The sequence below is a fragment of the Cyprinodon tularosa genome, unplaced genomic scaffold (assembly GCF_016077235.1).
Source record: "Cyprinodon tularosa strain WSP-4 unplaced genomic scaffold, ASM1607723v1 ctg392, whole genome shotgun sequence".
NCBI lineage: Eukaryota > Metazoa > Chordata > Actinopteri > Cyprinodontiformes > Cyprinodontidae > Cyprinodon > Cyprinodon tularosa.
In genome coordinates this window covers 421,165-445,280 of record NW_024039110.1, presented here as the reverse complement: position 1 = coordinate 445,280, position 24,116 = coordinate 421,165, and the positions used below count along the sequence as shown (strand labels likewise).

The following is a 24,116-nucleotide window of genomic DNA, read 5'->3' as shown; positions in this document are numbered from 1 at the left end:
ATTGCCGTCTGTATCCTCTACTGCCCTTAGAGTCGACCAGCATAATTGGTAGAGCAGGGAAAGCTGCCACAGTTTTAATGCTTTAGTGTTTTAGCAATGTTCCGCAGAGAACGCAAATACAAGGGAAGCAAATTTTTGATTAATTAATCTAAAGTCAAACTTTCTTATCGATCAACTAACAATTGATAAGTGGACTTTTTCTTATAGAAACCTGAGTATTCTCTTGTATCAGGAGGATCTTTTCATAACATGAATGGCATTTGTTGCACATTATGCTGAATTAAAAGAAATAGGACATCATTATATTATTTTGTGCAAGCTGTATTAATATATAAACAAAAGATGTTTTCTTGCACATTATTTTATCTGGTTATAGAATGAAACAAAGGATCCTATTAGGTTACTGAATTATGAAATGTTGAAATGTTAATTATTTCTAATGTAAACAGATGGTACATCTGTCATTAAAGGTATAGAGCACAATCTTTTATTTTCGGGTGGATCATCTAAATAAGTGGTCCTCCTAATTGTCAATTATTCTGGTGATATGTTTATGTAAGGCCGTCCTACGTGCTGCATATCTGTGGTGAGCTACGGTTTCAGACAGTCATTGAAGCTCACATTTCTTACCATGATTTTAAACAGGGCATGCACAAGGAGAAATGGGCTCTTGCATGCCCTTGCGCACACATTCTTTTTTATAAAAAAAAAAAGGATCTTTTAAAAAAATCCTTCATAATACCTTTAAAAGACTGGGTATGTCGCTCTGATATACTGTCAGACTATTTTTCCACTTCTTTTCATGAAGTGGATGGTAGGTAAGATACAGGATCTGCTTAAGAATGAACAGCAGCGCCCTCTAGTCCACGGTGCTAACATTACAATACTGAAAGACATTCCTTTTACGTGGGAATTAATTGGATAGAGGAAATTTGTATCATTAACGCATTAATAGACAATTATATGTAGAATATTTGTTCTCCTGTAAAAGCGTCAAATAAAACAAGCGAAATTTGACAAGAAAATGTCCTCTATCAGAGGCTTCTTTAGATCAGCTGCAACACACACTGCTACGAGCTCCCAGTGACTTCCGAGGCGTAACGACTCTAAAGAACTACGTTTCTACTGCAGTGATAGTTTTCAGTGTTGTTTTCAGGAGGATTACGCCATTGAATACACGCTCCTCACTGCTAACCATTCCAAAAAGGTAAAAAAATAATCCACTGGACTTAGTTTCCAAGTTTGAAGATGTTTTGCTTCCCATCCAAGCTTTTTTTCTGCTTACCTCGCAGGTGGCAGCATCATTCTGTGGCGAGGCATTTCGTTAGCAACAGAAGCTAACGGCAGCCTATCAGTCTGCACCAGATTCTATATCTGTAGTCTACACTCACCGGCCACTTTATTAGGTACACCTGTCCAACTGCTCGTTAACACTTAATTTCTACGCAGCCAATCACATGGCGGCAACTCAGTGCATTTAGGCATGTAGACATGGTCAAGACAATCTCCTGCAGTTTAAACCGAGCATCAGTATGGGGAAGAAAGGTGATTTGAGTGACTTTGAACGTGGCATGATTGTTGGTGCCAGAAGGGCTGGTCTGAGTATTTCAGAAACTGCTGATCTACTGGGATTTTCACACGCAACCATCTCTAGGGTTTACAGAGAATGGTCCGAAAAAGAAAAAACATCCAGTGAGCGGCAGTTCTGTGGGCGGAAATGCCTTGTTGATGCCAGAGGTCAGAGGAGAATGGCCAGACTGGTTTGAGCTGATAGAAGGGCAACAGTGACTCAAATAACCACCCGTTACAACCAAGGTGGGCAGAAGAGCATCTCTGAACGCACAGTACGTCGAACTTTGAGGCAGATTGGCTACAGCAGCAGAAGACCACACCGGGTGCCGCTCCTTTCAGCTAAGAACAAGAAACTGAGGCTACAATTTGCACAAGCGAAATTGGACAATAGAAGATTGGAAAAACGTTGCCTGGTCTGATGAGTCTCGATTTCTGCTGCGACATTCGGATGGTAGGGTCAGAATTTGGCGTCTACAACATGAAAGCATGGATCCATCCTGCCTTGTATTCAGGCTGGTGGTGGTGGTGTCATGGTGTGGGGAATATTTTCTTGGCACTCTTTGGGCCCCTTGGTACCAATTGAGCATCGTTGCAACGCCACAGCCTACCTGAGTATTGTTGCTGACCATGTCCATCCCTTTATGACCACAATGTACCCAACTTCTGATGGCTACTTTCAGCAGGATAATGCACCATGTCATAAAGCTGGAATCATCTCAGACTGGCTTCTTGAACATGACAATGAGTTCACTGTACTCAAATGGCCTCCACAGTCACCAGATCTCAATCCAATAGAGCATCTTTGGGATGTGGTGGAACGGGAGATTTGCATCATGGATGTGCAGCCGACAAATCTGCGGCAACTGTGTGATGCCATCATGTCAATATGGACCAAACTCCCTGAGGAATGCTTCCAGCACCTTGTTGAATCTATGCCACGAAGAATTGAGGCAGTTCTGAAGGCAAAAGGGGGTCCAACCCGTTACTAGCATGGGGTACCTAATAAAGTGGCCGGTGAGTGTATATTTAAGAAGCCAGATGGTGAAATTAATCAAAGTAAACTTTATATTTCAGTTTCAGAGGTAAGTCTTCACAGATGAGAGACTGACTATGAAACAGCTAAGTTCTTACTTATCTTTATCGACAAAAGCAGTCATTTTCCTTGCATTGCATAATTTTGCACATAAATCTCTGATCATGAAGCTTTGATTTATATCCAGACAGGTCATCCAGTTAAATAACACAGTAAATAAATCTCTTACAAAACGCCCATATAATGCTGGAGGCTTTTTTTGTGAGTGAGTGTTGAACCCTTTTAGGATGATTTGTGAGAATCAGCGCCTGCACAGTTCTGCCTGGAGAAGTTGCTCTGCCCCCACCCCCAGCTTCCCAACCTTAAATCAACTCAGTGCTTGCAAACAGGCCAGGGCTGGTTAATGCTGGGTCAATAATACGGGCCTGAATGGGACAAACAAAAAGCCTCCACTTTCCCCCCCCTCTGTTAAACACGGTGTACGTGTCGATAGGAATGCGCTGGAAATACCAGAGGAGGTAGATTTTTTTCCTGTTTATGTGTATAAACAGGGCTTGTATGGTTTCCTACGTATGCGGGCGACTTTGGGGGCAGACTCAGACGAACAGCTGCATTGATTTGGATTTGTTTGCAGAGCACTCTGAGCAGAAATGTAAGCCGTGGGAACACCTGGAAAACGGGAGGGGAGGAGGTGGTATCGGCTCTGCTCCTGGCTCCGTACCAGGCGTACATGCATGCAAAAACACACGTCTCGCATGTGTGAGGCCAGCCTGGGATCCCAATCAGCAGCACTTAACAAAGACGTCCCTCTTTCTCCCTTTAATCGCAGGCTCAATTTGTCGCTGGGGTGTCGAGTTCCTGATAAGCGCTTTGACTGAAAGAGGCGAGATGGGTATAGGGAAGAACACAAAATGGATGCACCTGCTAACAAATGAAATCAAACCACTCAATCTTCATTTCCCCCTTTTTTCCACCAGCTGGAACAATGCTACCTCACTTTAGCTTGAAGCACTGAGTTATTTCCCACTAAGGGGGGGGGCTCAGTTATAGGAATGTACCAGAAAGAAGCTCCTACATCTGCTTTTAAACCTTTTTATAGTCTGTGTTGCTTTATTTCAGCTCTTAACCTAAAATGAAATAAATGATTCAGCTTTCTTTTTTATGTCAGATTTAGTCTTTTTCCTTTTATGTAAGTTTATTACATAAAATCTTGATTGAACTGCATCTTCGGTCAGAGGGTGAGAATACTTTTACAAAACATGGTGTTCCTTTTTAAGAATGTAATCAGCAAGTCCTGCTTATCTGCACTCCTAGGTTTTCTCATCCTGCTTGAATGATTGCTCTGTAATTTTTTTGAGTGATCACACAAGCCACGCAACTTGAAAAACAACCCGTCTGAGCTGTCACATCCGATGATTTGCTGTTTGTGTTCCTACCTTTACAGATACTGATAATGCTAAACCATGAAGAAATGCATGCAGCTCGTTGGCTCTGTAATGTTTGTCTCACCGTGACATTCCAGTCATGCACCAAACCCACCAGTCTGACATTTGACAGATCGTAATGTGACCCAACACATTGTTGTCTGGTGAGATGTGAGGATCTGTAAAGATAACACAGATGCTGTGGCACCGCTGAAGAGATGAAAGGCGCTCTTTCTCTCGCATATGTATGAGCGCTGCCTCGGCATGTATGATCGGAGGGCTGGATTACCATGAACGTCTCCACAAGCTGTCCTAATATGATTGATCTGATATAATTTCCATTCTTCAGCTCCAGTTTCAAACTTCTTCCTGTAGTTTTCTGATTATTTAACCTCTCTGTTCAACCGCTGTTAATGTAGCTTTCATTAAGCACTCTGTAAAATCTGATACTGTATCTTAATGTTATCACAAATATTTGTAATAGAGCTTCATTTATGACTAAATCAAATTCAGTTATCTCATGAGTTCTTTTTATTTTTCTTCTCCTTCCTTCCTGAGGTAGTTTGAGTCTGTCATGTCTCAGACTAGGTTGGATTTCTCCTCACTGAGACATGTTCAGCTTCTGTCGGTGCTCTCTGTGGATTTGCAGCAGATAAATAAATAACTAAGCTGGCACCCCGTGTTTTGGACCGCCTCTGTTTTGGCAGCCCATACACACGGCATTTCCTATCAGGTGTAAACATGTCTGTCAAACGCTGCAGTCTGGGGGCCTCGGCATCTTGGCATTCAAGGCGCCTCGCTCGCCGTACTGCCAGCGCTCCCTGTCCGTCTGCCTGACCTTGGATAGCCTGGATATGACTGAGCACACATAGCTTTACCTTCCACATGTTGTGGGGCTCTTTGGGAAGCAGAGCCGACTTAAGTGGCTGTTACTGAAAACTGACCGCAAGTTGAAGGAAGGACCTTGGCTGGGTGTCCTCGCAGCACTGATGTGTTGGACGGGTAACGACCGTGAATTAGCTGTGGTAGAGCTAGCCAAGCCAGACCAGATAACTCTCATAATCTCATCTCTCAATCATTCCTGTCATCTTTTCCACTGTGAACGAAATCAGTCATCATATGGGACGATCTAATCTACTGATCCAAATAAGGCAGCGGATGGAGGAGGAGGTCAATTTGGTAAGAAGTCGTTTCATACTTTCCCACTATCACGTCTGAGTAGTTCAACTGTAGAACCAACTTTCCATGTGTGACACGTATGCAAAGGATGCCGCTGCTCCGGAGTTGGACTGCGCCCTGTTCCACGGGCACGCTGTCTCTTTCTGCTCCATATCCACTACCTCACCTCTGGGAACTGTCACTTTTTCATCAGTCAGTTACGAAGCGTTCACACCGTCTCCCCGCTCCCTCACTAACCCCCTCCCCCTGAGGAGCAGTTTCCAGTAGCTGTCTTCTTCTCTCCCACACTACTGCAGCAGTTTTTGCTGCTTGACAGATTTATCCCTGACACACTATTTTACTGACTCTCAATTAAGGTGCTACAGTGCCTTCCAAAAGTATTCATACCATTCAAACTTTTTCCACTTTCGCAGTACTTTGTAGAACCACATTTTGCTGCAGTTAAGGCTGCAAGGGTTTTGTGAGGTATCCTCCTCCAGTTTACTCATCTATAAACTGGAGATTTTACTCAGATCACTGTTAAAAAGTAGCTCAAACTTAATCAGATTGAATAAAGGGCATCTTTTAAATGGATATTTTTTGCTTATAGATGTAGATTGGTGTCTGGACTTTGACTAGGCCAGTATAACTTTGGTCTAATCTAGTCCACTGCAGTTCTGGCTGTATCCTTAGTGTGACTGTCCTGCTGGAAGATGAACCTGTGGTTCAACACATAGTAGTTAAAACCTTTCCAGACTGGATTTATACTGTGAATTCTTTTAGACTCATCATTTAGGACTTTAGTGTTATAAACCACTTCCTCTCATTTAACAAGAATGGGAAAAAAGTAAGACAGTGAGCTGCCAATTGTAAATAAATATCCAAATAAAAGCATTTTCTCCTCTTTTAATTCAAAATGTTCACATTTGCCCCTATTTTCTCATTTTGTATAAAGTATAAAGAAAAAAACCTTAAATATTTAGACTTGACAACACAAGTTAAAATGATTTCTCTTTGAGGGGAATCTTCCAGTCCTAATGATCACAGAGATGACCAGATGTAAAAAAAAAAAAACTCTTGATGCCCAAATGTGCATACATGTATGTGATAGAAATGTTGTGTTTTTTCCTCCAAGTCAGCGACAAAGTAAGTTGACATTGTTACTTTGACAATTTTGCAAAAATTTTGCAAAAACATCACAATTGGTCAAAATAAACAAACAAAAAATCATACAGTAATAGTTTTTATCCACAGAAAATGGATAACAGATTTTTACCAAACAAATAACATTCAACATGGTGAAAATCTGTGAAAACAGTTATCAGGGTCAATAATAACATCAAAAGAACTTGGTGATAAGTTTTACATTTATATCTCAGCAGATTATTTTAAGGAAGGTTAATTAAAAAAGACGAGGCAAAAAAACCTGAAGAAAACTGTCCTCAAAGCGGATTCTACTTAGCATTTGCACAATGCCCTAATATAGCTGATATTCTATAGAATAAAATATTATAAAAACAAAAACAGATTTTGGTATACGATAGTGACCCAATAAAGTATTTCTGATTCTGAATACGACATTGGGACAAATCACACCGGCTTTTATTTCTTATTGTATACTTTAGAAGTCAACAACCAAAGGTATAAATAAACTGACCTGTAAAAAAAAATCTACCAATGAGTTACAGAAACTTTAACGGAGATTGATAGAAAATCAATCCGATATTCCTTTTTTGGCTAACATCAGGCGGATATCCAATATTAATATCGGATCGTGACATCCCTTATTATCATGCTAGGATTTATTTTAATGACCCAGTTTTAGTGCTCACCTCTGCTGCTTTTCCTCCTCTTCATGATCCTCACTAAACAACTTGTGAGGAGAAATAAATCTCCCTGGTTCCTTCTGGATTATTTAGCTCTGTTGGAGCAAAATTGGTGCTTGTTACCACACGTTACCCAATGCTTTAAGTAAGTTTGGCTTGTTGTCCTGTTCTTTTTCTTCCCTCTGCTGGTCAGGCCAGTAGCCATCTCCACCTTGTGGGGATGAGTGGGGATGAGGGGGGGTCTGTGCTGCCTGACAGAAACCAGCGGACTGCTCTCAGCCAGGTTGTGCTGGAGTCATCAGGATGCTTTGTGAGAAATTGTGAACCGGTGTAACTTGGCCGCAGTCTTTTGCAAGCAACAGAAATCCTTTTCAGTTTGTAAAGCCTAATAGCTTAATGAAGGCCATAAGAAACTATTATTCTCTTTCTTAGTGTGCTCAAGAAAGCCAAGGCAACTCCCCCCCCCCCCCCCCCCATTTCTTTTGACAAAATACTTTGGCTGGGTATTCAACGGTAAAAAGCTGTTCTCATCTTCATGTTCTTTTCTCTTTTTTTCCCTCCTATTCAGAGACTCGTCTCAGGAAGAAAAGTAATTTCTCTCTCTCTTTCTGTCCCTGAGAGAATCAACACGGTGAAGTTGCTCTGAATGTCTGCAGCAACATTTTTTTTCCTTGGCTCTATTTCAGACCCATAACCTGGGGGTAAACATGCAATTAAAATAACAGCAGCTTGCTTTCTCCTCCACTCTTTAACTCTCCTCTCCTTTAGCCATGAGCACAAGTCATGTGCAGTGCACTGACTGGCTTCTTCTAATTGCCTTTTCTAATAATTGTTATAGAAAAAAATAATAACATTCAAACAGAAAACCAAACATGCTCCCACCTAATTTGGCTCCTTTCATTGTTTTTCCTCTCCTAATATTATTTGTCTTCCTATAATGAGCTCATTTCTCATCTACAGTACCCATGTATTACTGTTTGGGAAACTTTAACAGATGATTTCCAGGACTATTAGCCTCTTGCAACTCATTTGATGTTTTTAAATTGCTATTTTTGCACCAGATTAAGACAAATTGGACCAAAATAAGTTCTTAGATTTGCATATTCTACCAGTTAAAATTATGGACGTGTAACATATTTTGCATTAAAATAATAATAGCAAAATCACCAGTTATAGTGTTGTCCCAAATAACTTCTTGGCTGCTATGGACTCCACTAAATTTGGACACACCTACCTCAAAATGTAGATACAAAAGTGATATCAGCACCATCCATGGGAAGAAATAATAGCATGGAAAATGTGGGTCTAATATATTGAAAATAGAAAGATATTTAAATATTGGAATTGCAGATATAGGAAAAAAAAGTAACATCATTGTTCCAACACCATGCATAGAGCTTGTTCAGTGACTGACTCTTGCATCCCTCATGCACAAAGGATCGCTTCTGCAGATCCCTCCTTCCAAGCTGCCATTATATACTATAATCTTCATAACTTCCAAAAGGCTCGGCATAATCTACAAACGTGGAACTGGCTGTATAGCTTCTCGATGTGATCAAGATAATGTATTTCTGCTGTTCTTATTCTCTTAAAGCGATATTGTGCAACTTTTAGCCACTAGGGCTGCTAAACCAGTAACTTCCAGGTTTAGCGCCACTAATAGGAACTGACGGCATTTCACTTTTGTAAAATTAAATTGTGTCTCGTTCTGATATCAGACCCCTTTGCACCAGTCATGTTAATTCGTGGAGTCATTTAAAGACAAGGGAATAAAGTACTCCTCTAGATACAATTCTAAAATCTTTCTAAAGACGTAAGTTTCAGATCTGTTTTGTTGCCACCAACAACATTTAGCTTAGTTAGCTGTGATGTTGAAGGGGAGCTCAGAATGCTTTAAAGCAGAGCTCTGGGTCACATGACCCATTCAGTGACGAATCCGACCCTCTCAAGTTACATTGGAGAGTTTTTGAGATATGCATTGACCTAAAAGATAATCTGATATATCATAAATTAAGCCAATACTTAGAAAAAACTTTAGTGTTGCTTTAATATGGTTCTTAAACATTTTTTTGAGGAACAATCCTTATCTTGATATTTGCATTTGTTTTCTTCAACTGCTTTGGATTTATTTTTTCTGTTAGTTTTTTTTTTTTTTCATCTTTCTGTTTACTTTCTGATCTATTTTTCTCAGTTATTTTTACCTGAATATGCTTTGTTCTTATTTATAACTGCACAGCATCTTGGGTGTTTCCTCTCTCAGAAGTTTTTTTCCTATTTCTTACACTGTACATCTTAACTTTTATTTGATCTTTTAAGGTTATGTAATGTATTGATTGCTTTTGCAGTGGTCTCACCTGATATTACGCACTGTGGGATAAAACCATTTTTTTATTATAAAGCACCTGAAGCAAAATGTCAGGTCTCAGACTCTTTATTGGATTTAAAGCTGGACTTTGATTAGGCCATTGTATTGTATGAAATGCTTTGCTGCCTACATTTCTGCCCTGGTTTTATGCTTATTGTCTTAAATGGGAATCTCTGCCCAAAGATTAGAATTTTCTGAATTCTGCTCATCATATCTGAGCACCTTCCCCAGCCTGTGCTGAAGACGAGATTACCCACAGCATGCCGCAGGGATCACTATAGACGTTATTTAAGGCTATCAGAATAAAGCGGATAGAATAAACGTTTCCGGAGGATTTGTGTGAGAAAATAAAGCTCCCTATTTTCTTTGAGCTTCCCAATAACTTGACGTTGAGATAATTAGGTAGTTATAGTTTTTGGTTGTAACAGTTGATGAGTTTGAACACTTTGTGAAGTGTTGGTGTAACACCTCCATCATTCTTGATCTCCCTTCTTTCAGGCTGGCTTACTTCCTTCCCCACCGAGGAATGAAGAGAAAATATAGGTCAGCTTTTATGGGAGCAATTTGACACATGACACAAGCCATGCGCGTCACTCGCTCAAGTCCTGCTTTGTGTGCTTTTATTTGTCTATAATGAAAGCTCCAGAGTTATTCACACACTTTTATTACAGCTCTATAAGTAGCTGGCGGAGGCTTGCCGAGTCACAGGGGGACCACAGTAATATTTTCAGAGCCCCCCGGTGTCTGTCTGCACGGGGGTTGATAGAAAGAGACGCCTGGCTTAGCTCCACAGGCCTGCCCAGCTGGCCCAGCTCGGTCTCCACAGACCCAGCTATGTTTCTACTCGCGCCAGGTGGAGCTTGACTCGCTATCACAAAGCTACCAGGCCACTTATTCCAATACCTGTTTGCCACGGCCACGCTAAGACCCCCACCTGGCGGTCAGTCAGCAATTAGGACTCAGAGAGCCGAGTCAGCTGATTATAACTGGCACAGAGTCCCTGTCTGGGTTTGACTGTCGGCTTTAGTAAGCCGGCTGCACAGAGAAATGGTCGGTGTTAAAAAGCCTCTGCAGGGGTGTGCCAGCATTTGCTGTGTGCTGCTGTGTTTGATGTCACAGTGGCAGCGCTCGACGTCAGGCTTCTGTCTGCTGGGTTTCTGCTCGCCGCTGTAAAGCACAGTGTCAGCTCAGGCATTACCATAGGCTGACCTTTGCCGCTGCTCCCCCCACTGCAAGGTTTTCTGACATTCAGGGGCGCTGTAGGGGAAGCAGGAGGGGGTGGCCTGCTGCATGCATGTGTGTGTGTGTGTGTGTGTGTGTGTGTGTGTTTTTTTAGCCTTTAATGTGTTGATGTGTGTGCCGTTTTGTATTTTTATTTTAGTTATGCGTTACTGTTTTTGCCTCTGGGAGCTTGGAAAACAAAGACTCTGATCTGTCTGATATTCAGCTTCCCTCCACCCTGAACCTGCCTGTTGTCAGAGAGATTGCTGTTATCTTTCTGCAAAATCTTTGGCAACCAGATAAATGAGAGCTGGAAATCCTGCCTGCTAACATCAAGGCTCCATGTACCTAGAATCCTTCCAAGGCCGGAGGGAAAAGAATACCACATCAGGCCAATTACAGTTAATGCATGGTGACACGCTGAATCGAGGGCAGGGATCGCCGCCATATGGCGGCCCAGGCTGTAAAGCTGAAAGCAGGGGAAACGGTGCAGGATCAGGGGAGTGGGAGGTTGGCTAAGAGAAAAGGTGACGCAGCATCATCAGGGCAGAGTGCCTCCAAAACCTCCAGATCTGTCTCCAGACAGCCACTCCACCACCCACCGTGAGCCACCCACCATTCTCCCCCTTCCTCCCCTTTGCCGCTGTGCCCCTGCTGCACCCCCAGGTGCTACGCCCTCAGGTATCTGTGTATTACTGGCAGCTTCATTAAGCCTTGTTTTCTCCTCTCCCTGGGAGGATTTAAATGAGCTGTCATCCTGACCTTTTTGAGCTCCCGATATTTTTTTTTTTTTTAAGCAAGTCAAACCCCTCCTTCCTGCCACCAGTTTTTCAGTCTTACCACCTTTCTCTCCGGCTTTGTCACTCTTTCCTCCTCTTGTCTATCCTCCCTGCGGGCGGTAAGGCACTTTTAAGCCATCACCCTGCGGCAGGCAGGCATGCCAAGGTTGTTTTGTTGGTAATTGCCTCTCTTATAGAAGCTTTTTGTCTGTGCAAACTTGCTGCCCTCCTCTGATGCCACACAGCTAACGGGGAGGGCACGGACTCTGTAGACTTAATTTGCTCCCTGACTGTTCTCCAGCGCTGATTAAGCAAGCATCTGCGGTGTTTAGAATACAGCAGCAAGACAAGTGGAGCATGGCTAACTATTCCCCTTCCTTCTCCTACTGAGTTATTGCACATAGTGGCTGACATTTATAGGAGCTACAGCTGTCCTTATTAATTTCCGCTCATTGCATCTTGAGCCTATGTCTCTAAAACAAAGGTCTCTTTGAATTCTGGAGACGTTTTAACCACCAGGACTCTCGTATATATTTTCTCTTCATATCGAAAGAAACTATTTTAGAGCAATAGGATAAAATTTTTCAAAATTGATCATTAATTTATCAACTTATGACAAACAGCTGACATTTAAAGACTACATGTTTTATATATGTTATGTCCTTAAATGTTTTACTCACATACAAGGGTGTAGCTTTGGGATGAAAGTTGGTGTGAACGCTCTAATGGTGGCGGCCCGAACACTTTCGTTAGATTTTTGTATTTTCCAAAAATGAGCTCAAACATATATTTATTGAATGCTTTCCTATTGTTGAGAACACAAGTACCACAATACACTGATATTTATAGGTAGTTAGACAGATGCCTTTTAGTGCATTACATATATAGAGCCCAAAAACATCAATGTATAACAGAATAACAGCTGATTACGATGCCAAAATCGACATATCATGCATCCCTAGAAGTACAATTTCAATTCCATCCATCCAAAATAATATGGATAAGCTGCATTTTAATTATTGCATTGCATATTTTTTCTTGTAAACTTTCTGGTAACTTGGAGATATATTTTTTGGCCTGTTGCATATCCCAGTAAATCTGTTTCACGTTTAAAGCTGCAGTTGTCCCTACTTCTCTCTGTGCTCTGTTTAAAAAGATTTAGGAACCTCTTTACTAATATATTGATGGCAGAAACAAATTTAAAGATATATATATATATATAGAAGCTCTGCAGTCTTTTTCTGTCTGTGCAATAAGAAAACATCTTAATTTTAACCTTCAACTTGGAGTCATGGTCCTCTGAGAAGCTAAGATTTTGTAGTAAAGAATAACACAACAAACTGTCTTCTTAAGCTTCTTGCATTATATTACTAACTTGGATAAACTTATCTGTTGCCATTTTTAGCTGAAAAAGTCTAACAAACAGATTTTTCGGTGGCATAATTTTTTTAACCAAACCCGTCTCCCAACTTTTACATAAACATCATTTGAAGTAGCTGCCGGTTAAGTCTGCTGTGTGTATCTCCCCCTCCATGTAGCTACTATGTGTGCTGCGAATAGGGACTGCAGGTAATATTATGTCTCAAATCAACGGATCCGATGATGTTACATCGAGAAGCGGGACACGGGAGCAGCGTGAGAGAGGAAAAAAAAAACCACAGACTCAAAACGCTCTGAACACAGATAGCTGCACCCAACATCTGTTACCTTTGGCTAAAGTAGATTAGCAGAAAGGGGGGAAAAAAGCAGAAATTATTGGTGGGGACTGTCCCCACCAGTCCTTCACAAAGTTACACCTGTGCTCACATTAATGCACTAATATGATAAATCTGAGCCGATATTTATCATATACTTTCCTTCCCTTTGGATACTATGAAAAAAAAAAACATAATGCTAAAACTTCAGTTAAACACCTTCAATCCTAAAATTCATCACAATCACTGTTGACCTATCCACTCCTCCTCCTTTAACAAAAACTAAATATTAATATTAATGCCGATTTATGATGCAACCCTGCTTGTAAAGTTAATGGTGAAACTGTATCACTAACTACAGTACAATTGTAAATGTTTAAGCAAACTAAGTTCACAAACCAGTAACAATTTCTTCCCAAATATATAATGAATAAAGAAGCTAAAGGAAAAGGAGAATTTAACAGATGTGTAGATAGACCGATTCTTCTGCCGGCTGATATTTTTGGCCGATCTTAGCCATATATCTGTATCAGTTGATATTCAGTTCAGATGAGTTATTATTGCATTCAGAAGTCATGCCTTGCTGCTCACTGTGTTGTCTGTCCATTGTTAATATTTTGTTTGATTTGTTAATAAATGTCTATTTACTTTTTGTTTATTTTGAGACTTGTAAAACATTTTTATAATTGTGTCATTTTTTTATGTAAATGGAGGAAGAAAATCTAAATCAGTCTAAAGAACCAGTCCAAAAAAAAAACAGCACTTATAATGGATCGGTTAATCCGATGTTGTAATAATCAACTTTTTAAAATACTTTGTATTGGTTGATATATAACAGTGTGTCCAAGCGACAGCATAGAACTCTTCTCCACATTCCAGTACCCCTCTGGGATACTACATTTACTTTATTACTGTGCTTATTTTATTTATTTATTATTTTTTTGAGTATCTTTACTTGAGTAATTTCTTTGGGGGGTACTACATTTCAAAGCAAATATTGAACTTTTTTACTCCTCTACATTTCTACTAAGCTGCTAGTTACTTGTTCCTTTTGGCTCAGCTTAGCTTTTTATTCACTGTTGCTGATTTTCTATCTTGAAATGCAATCTTAACATGCAAGTAAGAAGCAGCCCTCAGAACTGAATTTGGTCACCACTGTTTTAGAAATTTGAATTAAAATCCACAAATGTGGGGAAATTCAGGGCAGATATTATTTGTAGTATATATATATTTTTTATTAAGGTGTTAGGTGTTACCATGTGACCAAGTTGTTCAGTTGGATGAGTTCTGAAATCAGCTGGCATTATTTTGTGGTAATAAATTCAATTGTAAGACCATAGTGAAAGTGTGAGGAGCATCAAGACTCTTCTGTTTTCTTTTTGGTTTGCTTTTATAGAAATAATAATCGAAATGGATGCCCCTTTTTTTAGTCATTTTTATGCTGAAGTTCTTAACAAGTGGTGTTGAATTTGTAGCAGGTGGTAACAAATACATCAGGTGGTTTCTGAAAGTTACAAGGTTCTTTAAATATTACTAAATTATACAGAAATGTACTGATACTAGAAAATCAAATTGGTATTTTCATATACTTAGATACTTTTAAATGCACATACTTTTGAATACTTCAGTATTTCAAAAGTGAGTACTTCATACTTGCGTAGATGTTTCACTGAGTAACTTGTACTTTTTGTTGAGGAAGTTTTTACTTTATGTATCAGTACTTTTACTCAAGTACCAATGTTGATTACTTCGTCCGCCACTGGCTATATGTTTCTGGTCGTTGTTTTCTCTCTATTGTCTCTAGTTTTATGCAGCTGCTAACAGCTTATCTTCCACGTTCACCCCATTTACATTTAGCCCAATCTGTCTTTCATTTTCTTTGACTAGTTTACTTTTGTGCCCTCAACATGATGCTGCCAACAAGTTTCTAGAATTGTTTCTTTGTTTAATAATCAGGGTGTTTTCTGAAGGAGATCTGTTGCACAGTAGTTTAGGGTTTTTGAAGTACAACAGAATAAAAATGCCCCGCCCCCTCCAAAGAAGATGTTGCACTTCTTCACTATTAATGTAAAAAGACAAAATGTGGAAAAGTTTGGTTACTTCCTCTGGAAGATGATGTTCGAAGCTTATTAATACCTTCAGCTGTAGATCGAAGGAAGGCAGAGAGGGCTGACTAGCTGACTTAGATGCAGGGTAGACGAGGTAGAAGTGGGGACTGGGTCGATTAAAGCAGCAAGTCCCTCAGGCCCAGTTTGCCCGTTTCACTTCAGCTGTTTGATGTTTAATTGAAGTTGTTATTGGCTTCAAATGTCACCTTACCTGATGCTGCAGGTGTGAATCAGTTTCTAATTGAAAGCTAACTATGTCCTCCTCAGCCCCATGCCTCCAGGGAGCAGCTCCAGACTTCTATTAGTCCAGACCCAGGCTCTGTATCGCCACGCACCATGTGCTGCCTTGCAGTTATGACTGACCTCTCCCCTATCCCTTCTTCTTCTTTCCCCTCTCTCTCTCTCTATGCAGTGTGAGGAGAAGTGCGTGTCCCATGTTGCATTAGTGTCTGTGTGAAATGCTGGCCTGTCTGCCAGGGCCAGGTGACCTCCCCCTCCAGCTTCTCCACCACACGCAGATGAACACTGGACTGCAGAAATGTAAGTACTGATCTCAGGACACACACCCCTACACGCAGACACACACACAGACACACAACCCAAAGCCGATAAAATTTCACATTAGATCCCACTGCCAAACCCAGCCCCTGCTCTCTCTCTTCGCTCGCTCTGCATTAAACCCCCGAAACGAGGAATATTTTTGTTCTCCTGAAGTGCAAATCTGTCTTCAAGGGAAATTAGGATGAACTGCGCCATTAATTTGCTGATGAACTAGCTCCCCCTCTCCCACCCCACCCCTCTCCCTCGTCCCCCCGTGAAGACGTGTCTGTCACCACAGCGCGGGCCCTGCGTGCTTTACCAGAACACCGCCATCGCCGCCGAGTGTTAAACACAGCCATCTCGCCTAATTTTCACCATCAGGAAGAGTCAGTTAATGTCAGACTTGCAGACAGATTGCGGCTGAGTGGTTTTGCCCCGCTGATCTTGTAATGCGAATGAATTTAAGATGCAATCTGCTGCCCTGGTTTAACAGCAGACTTGTCAGTGCCTGCCAGCTGAATTAAATGTTTAAATTTTACTACTGAACTGCTGACAAACTAGAGACTTTTGGCCATCTGAGCCTGCAGTGCAAATGGAAAAGTTAAGGTCAGGAAGAGGAGAGGATGACTCTTAGTGAGTGGTGGGGATGAATACATGAATATAAATAGTTCTATTAAAGTTTGTTGTATTTTTTAACCAATATATATATATAAAATTTTTCAAATAATCAACAGTAATTTGTTGATTTACATGTGTTTTATTCAGCAAATTTCTGGTTTTTACAAAAGGAAACAGCAGAGCTGCGGTTTTGATTGCGATCCATTAGGTTTGCTACCTTCACCTCATTTCAAACAGTCTCCTTTTCCTCCCATCTGAGTCTCTCTCTCAGCAGAAACCCGGCCTCAGTCTGACCCATTTTTTCCCCAAGCTTTCTTTTTGTGAAATGTTCCTGCTCATCAAGACTGTAATTTCAGAATCTCAGTAATCAGCCAACCCCCAGGAGATCAGCGAGCATGAGGGAGTCTGCTAAGTGCCAGCGTCTGTTGCTTCTCTCAGGCAGCCTTGTGACACGGTGCAGCCCAGACTGTGTCTCTGCTCTTCCCTCATTTCTGACGCACCAAGACACATCTGAGCAAAACTGGAGTTCATTTTGTTTTTCCTGTCCAACACTGTAATGCATTATGTGTGAGTGAGTTGTGATCTCAAGAAGGGTAATTTCAGTCCATTTTTTTCCTTTTCATCTGTTCTTCAAACGCACTGATACATCAAAGACATAGATCTATTTCATTTCCGGTTTTATCAAGAAGACAAAGAAAAATCCAGTCCAATCTCAGCTATAATCCAGCACCTATAGATCAACTCTATGTGAGCAGCTTTATTTTCAGTCTATTTCTCAGTCGTTTTTAAATACTTCTCGTGCTTCTCAAACGTATTTAAACCTCTTCCATCTTTCAGTTCTCTGTTGATCACTCAGTGTGTTTTTCTTGGGATATTCTGTGATGGAAAACAAAGTAGAACATAAATACATAAGAAACCGAAAATGATTTAACAAAAAAAGAGACAAATACAAGTTTAGATCTGGTCTGGATTTAGTTCAACACACTTAAATAAAATGCACATCTGGTTTTAGGGACAAAGTTTTTGAAGTAGTTTAAACCAGGTTTATCTTGTAAACCAATACCCCTAATCCCTAAATCTGTTTAAAGGTAGTCACCCCCTCAGGTGGGGGTGTCTGTTGATAAAACAGCCATGGAGTCCAGAAATCTAGCCTTTGTCAAGATCTGACAAGTGGAAAGCCATTGTTGAAAGAAAGCAGCTCTTTGGCATTTGCCACAAGCCATATAGGAAGTGTGGAAGAAAGTGGCTTTCGTAGCTTAAAGAATAAAATGGTCTTTTTTAGGTCTACGTAGAAAAATCAGCCTGTAACGGTAAACCAGAACTGGAGATTAGTGTGAGTACACTGTAAATACACAGAGGTGGGGTAGTAATTGCTTACATTTATGCAGTTAAATTTTCATGAGTATCATAAAAAAAAAAAAAAAACATTTAGGAGTAGTTTTACCTGAGTAATACTTCTCAGTATCGCTTCTCTGATTCATTTGCATTATAATACAAATATGCATGTTTATATGTGATTAAAACAAGGAAACAAAGAGGAACAGAATAAAAGAAAATAAGGTTGATCTGCTAAGAAATTGGAAATAAGCAAAGGCTTTTTTAATCCCAATCCTTGCTATGCGACATTAGCTGTTCCATATATATATAAATATATACACACCCTACTTCCATATCACAGAAAAACATGAGTTGAATGTATCATATATAATTTTCATTGTAAGATTTGATTTCATAAGATTTTCTTTGTCTAGAAAATTGATTTGGAAAAGTTTCTTCTGCATGAATTCATTATTTTTTTTATGTTACTTATTTATTTATTTTTAGTCTTTAAAACACCAGATCTTCCACATAACATCTAACTACATAATTTCTAAATTCCCATTTATGATACAACATTTAAGCAGTACATGAGTGGCCTTTTTCATGAAATACTTTCAGGTCTTACACCGGGATCATACTTAACGCAGTGCGGCTGCAGTGCAGGGGCCGAAACGAACCAAAAATCTTTCACATCAATGTGTCCGCTCATTGCGGGTATGGTTACCAAGGCTGCGCGAATCAACAAAGTTTTTCCACAAGAAGGAAGTTTGGCGGAACATTCCAGCGGCCTGCATCAAGCTTCTTAATTTAATACAACAAAAACGAAAAGGTTACCCCAGACAGAAAAGGTTTCCATTATCTTATTATTATCTTAACAAGTGATAACAAGAGAGCAAAAGAAAAACAGAGGGCATATTGTGGTAAAAAGGGATATTTATTTGCACAGCTATCTAGTTTTCTTTCCTGGTAAGAGTTTAAGCCCATAGAAACTTTTTTCTGGAGCGTCGTTTCTGCAGATGGAGCCACAGCAGGGAAAGCCTGGTGGCAGCGGTCACTGTGAGTGACTTTCTGCAACACACCGGCGTCACAGCGTCTTCGCTTTCAGTGTGAGCCTGGTGTGACTCAAGTGGTTTCTGGGATGACTACTTTTTAGTCTTAACAAAATGTTGAAGTAGTGCTACTCTTACTTGAGCACAGTTTTTGGATACTCTACCGATTACCAACTGAAATACGGTGGTGAACTCTTCCTGCTGTTGGTAGGTAAGCTAATCCAGATTTAATGGGAAGATGGATCCAGCAAAAACTAGGTCAATAGAACTAGAACACCTTGTATCTGCCATATAAACCCATTAGATTAGAGGTTCATAATGATCCTCAAAATACAGTTAGAGTTGCAAAGAAATTAATCAGATAAAACCACATTCCCATAATGGGATGGCCAGAAGTTTTAATTTGCTACTTCTAGATCCATCTCCATCCCGGGGTTAAAGGGTATCGACACCCTACAGATCTCATTTGGTGATGTCTGAGGACTGAATTTAAAGCAATTGTTGGATAGAAGCCTTTAGAGAGGGAGAAGGCTGGTCAGAGAGACGAGAAGTGATGCTGCAAAAAAAGAGAATATTGATTTATAAACATAGACACATTTCTCACACCTAGAAAAGTCTTTAATATCATCTATATCTCACAAAAATAAAGATGTTACACAAAATAGACTAACCCAGCGGATGAATCTTGCTCTCGAATCCTTCATTCTGCATTTACCAAGTGCTCCAGGTTGTACGGCCATCCTCTTGTGCTCTGCTGAATCTGAGGATGGGAGAGTCGTTTAAAGTTACGAGCTCGCAGGTTGCCGTCAGAGACGAGGCCAGAGCAACCGCTCTATATCTCATCAGGGAGTGACTTTTAACAGATGATGGCTGTAAAGTGTAAAGGCTGCCAGAGGAGTATTTCAAGTGAAGAAAACAGGCCATTTTCCACTCAGGATGACTGGAGTGCCTCAAAGTGGCTTTTGTTTCTCAGCTCTTACAGATGGAACAAAACGGGGCACAGCTGGGACTCTTCTTAGGCACAACTAATCCTTAAACTATTTATCTTTTCTTACGCTTCTTGTTCATTTATGTAGGTTATATTGCTCTATTGGCGTCGGCTCACCCAAAAAGGACAAAAAAGGGACAGTGGGAAATTTCCAGTTAACATCACCACAAATTAAACCGACTCTAATTTAAAGCTGGGGCTTCAGGTCTAATTTGCTGCTCATGTGCGAAAAATGCAATTTTCAGCAGCATGAGTTCCCTCTTCCCCGCTGCTTAAACCTTGCTCAATAAAAACAGTAGTTTGAATAAAAGAAACCCTAATTAGTGCCTGCTGACTGTGCACTTGTGTTCCAATCAGCTCGCTAGAAGTGGGATAATTAGTGCTTGGCCAGAGTGTCCAACCCCCCATATTCCTCCCTGGCAACGAACCTACCTGCACATCTGAGACGTGATATGCTCCAAGCCACCAGCAGTCACCAAGTTTAATGTTCCTCATTAACCTTCCTTTGATGCTTGTAGCTCATCAAATAATCCAGGTTACAGGTTATGGTGGAAATGCTAATCATCTTGGTAGAAGATATAATCAGTAGCTTTTAACTGATCCTACCAGCAAGACACCCATTTTATCAGCTGTTCAAGGGCCAACTTAATAGATTTATACCTGTTAATACATAATTTAAAGCAGTGCCATGTCAGGATAATGGGCTTGATCTTTTTATGTTGAAGATTGCTCCCAGATGCCATTATTTAAAGCTTTCTTTTATGTATAGACTTTTTTTTTATGTCGATACCGCTTTCTCCGTTTATAAGATAAAAATTACAAGTTAACAAATGTTACACAAGTGTCAAATATAACAAAAAAGAAAGTTATCAACTAATCCAACTAAACATAACAAATGGCAAATGGAGGGAGCAGCAATACATGCGCCTTACAGGATGAAAAGACATGGCTTCTGAATGCACTAATGAATCGGCAAATACATGGTTTAAAAAACCCTGCAAATATCGGCCAAAAATATCGGTCATCCTGTTTATCCATCTATCTCTAGTGTAATAATATATACAAATTAGAATATTAACAAACAAGAAAATCAATGTTTTAAGTCTAAATTTAGTAGGCCATTTCAGATCTGTTATCTTTTTGAGATTTTCCAGATCTGCTTTAAGTAGACACTTTTATCGAACGTAACTAACTATTTAGGGCATACCAATGCAGTTAATATCAAAGCTAACGATAAGCTACCTTGAAGGAAGACCAATTGTCAGGTTCTGTCAGAGTAGACAGGAGTGACTGTGTAGAAATGGTTTCAGCCTAGAGCGAAGAGCATAAGGTAAGCTGTTCAAAAGTACAGAATAGGAGCTGCTCTCTGAAGAGCTGGGTCTTTAAGAGTTTCTTAAATTCTGTTGCTCAGTCAGTTAAACATGAAAAGAATCCGGATAGTCTTGAGCACAGTGTTTGCCATCCAGCAACCCATTGACAAGTGAAATGATGTCATGACATAAGCCTTTGTGAGATAATTTAGGTAGTTGGAAGCACTTTGTAAGCTAAAATCAGTTAGATGATATTGGCAGCTAAGGGAAGCCAGTATAACACTGTGGGTGTTGTGTTATTTCCGGCTGATTGGAGACGAGACAATCTGCCACATTCAGGGCCACCTGCACAGGCTGTAAGACCAGTTATGTCGTGGGTTAGGAAGTGAGATCTCCTAAAACACTGCACTAGGACCTGGGTAACATGCGGGGTTAGGTCCTGCCTCGAGCAACAGAGTCTACTTGAGCTTCATGTGTCAGCTCTATGTTGGCAGCCATGTTTCTTTCTACCTTTAATGGAGCACGAGGGATTGACTTCCTATGAAGTTTCCATTACCTACAAAACCGCTTAGTACTGATAGATGTGCCCAGCATCCATCTGATCAAAGAAACATGTTTACCAGCATGATGTGATGAAGATATAATAACATTCTTGGTTGTTTAACAGCTTTAAATGCCTTTAAATAGTCTGCACGAGGATAATGATATAGCTTGAAAACCAGGACACAGTGCTTAATGCTGTGTGCATTGGAAAAAAACCCAACAGGGATGAATGATGGGAATAGTTTTTAGCCACTTTGGTTCCCCATGTGTGATTTGAACATGCTCAAAGTGAAATGTCTGCTAACAACGGATAAGGAATATTGATTGATTGTCTGAAAATTGTCCAAGCAACCAATAAAGACCTGCAAGGCTTGCTACTCTATTTGTAATAATGTAATGTAAATGGTGTATCTCCTTATGCACTTTTATTCACAATTGCTCTAAGAGGGCAGATCTTTGCTTTGAAGAATGCTGCAATAGAAAGAGCCTGAGACATTATTCACCAAAGGCTCTATGGACTAATGGTCGGTAGGAAGCTAAGAGGTGATGATAACCTTAGCATCATTGGCAAACTGTTTTCGTAGTTAGGCCCACTGGAAGTCTATTAGCTGACTTTATAGGCACAACAGAGGAATTTAGCAATTATTGCCTCCAGATAATCGCCTCAAATGTAGATATAAGGGGATGTGGAGCTCAAAGTGTATGGATGGGGTTTTGTTCCAAGGAAAAAAAACATTTTGCAAATTGAAATATGATACATCCACAATTGTAGGTTTGAAAACATATTAATTAGAAAAAGGTTTTGAGAGTAACTTTGATTTTGTTTTTAAAATTCTTTTTTCAAATTTAACTTTTTATTCAAACTTCTGTTTTTGAGATTGACTTTTAAGAATTGCATTCTTTTCTAATCTCACATCACATCATCTTCACTTCTGGGAGCGGGAGTGAAAAATGAAGATGCGGTTCTATTGGTCTGCATACTTTAGCACATTTTTTATTGGTCAATTTGCTCTCCTAAAGTAAGCGTTTGTATTGGGCTTAAAGGGATAAGAATGTGATCTATGAAAATCAATTTGAAAAGAGTGCAATTCTGACACTCGGCTTAAAAAAACAATAATAAAAAATTTTTTTTAAATTTGAAAAGGTAAAATTTTCCATTACAAAATTTGTTTTAACAATTAACAATTTAACATTTCATTTTTATTACTCAAAAACTTACATTTCTATTTACAAAACGTGTTCTTTACTTGCAACAATATTGGAAGAAGCTTCACTCCATAAAAGCTCTCTCTTTCAGATGTTTCAGAGGAAGTCACATGCTCTCATCAGGTCAAAAGACATCCTGCAACTTGAAGAGAAATATCAAGACGTTTCTCATGCCACCATTAGCAATACAAATTTTATATTTTTTCTTGCAGCAGATCATGTTTCTCTCCTCCTCCTCACTTACAACCCTTCATTCTGCAGCACACGAGACGGCAGGAGGTGTTCTCACCATGAGGGCTGTGTCAGAATCCCTGACGGCGGCTGTATTTTCCAGTAAAATCAGCCCCGTATTTATTCAGTCTGTTCCTGTCACAACCAGACATAATTTCCAACGAGGTCATTAATCATTGCTTGTGTTTGACAGGCGAAACCTATCCTCAGCACGCCTGTGCGCTCGTATGGAAGTGTTCATTTCTCTGTGTTCGCTTAGCCTGGCATTTATTCAGTGACAGTCTGACACTGGACCTCGATGATGGCGGGGTGTCAGGCTCCAGCTCCTTGGCCCAGACCCCTGCATTAATGAAGCTGCCATCAGTGGGCTGAACACTTTGTTTCAGAGGGAGCCCCCCCCATGCGTGTGTACGTCTGTGTGCCGCCTCATACCAGCCCCCGCACATCACTGCCCATTGTTTCCTGTTCACAAATAAAGCAGGAATTAATTAGCCAGTTGGCACAACTCCTGTTGCCCCTTCAGTCACTTCAGCTTTGTGCCTCCTCCCCCTTGGCCAACCTGCTTTGAGACTGAGCATTAGCACCACAAGAAACCACAGGTTTCTTCTTTACTCTGCACCAAAGTAAGCTAAAGAGTTAACTTGACCAGATCATCCGTCACTCTGTGACCTTTCTTATGCAATCTGACCATCAGATCTTTGTTAAAAATGTCTTAAAGATTCAAACACTTAGTTTTTGAAAGACAAACAGGCCCACAGCATCACAGGTCCTCACTCTACTTACCAGAACACGAGTTCAGTATTCAGCAAATTCCTGTTAGTTTCTAGAGGATGTCCAATGTTTTTTATGGAGTGTTGGTAACCCCCAAGATGCTAACAGTGAGCTTTGTTTCTGGCTAAAAGAAACAGCTCTGATTCCTACACTTCATTTATAGGATTCCTAGAAAATCGAAATTAATTACTTGTAAAAATAAAGAAAAACTGATCAATGATTATTCCTTTTTATTTATATTTTTTCCCAATTTATCAGTAATTGTGTGATGATTGTGTGATTTTGGTAAAGGCAGTTATTTATTCCATTTAGATTTTCCGTGCTGACATTTAATCAATTCAAAGTACAGAAGTTTGAAGT

The 24,116-nt window shown here is 40.1% G+C and overlaps 1 protein-coding gene across 2 annotated transcripts in view; it reads left to right on the top strand.

Moving 5' to 3' along the window:
* Positions 1–24,116, top strand: part of fam222ba (family with sequence similarity 222 member Ba) — a 56,931-nt gene that overhangs the window by 27,291 nt on the left and 5,524 nt on the right. For both annotated transcript variants that reach the window (XM_038297589.1, XM_038297590.1), the window contains exon 2: positions 15,593–15,720. In XM_038297589.1, coding sequence (XP_038153517.1) covers positions 15,639–15,720 — 82 coding nt within the window. In that variant the 5' untranslated portion in view covers positions 15,593–15,638. The remainder of the gene's footprint in view (positions 1–15,592; positions 15,721–24,116) is intronic.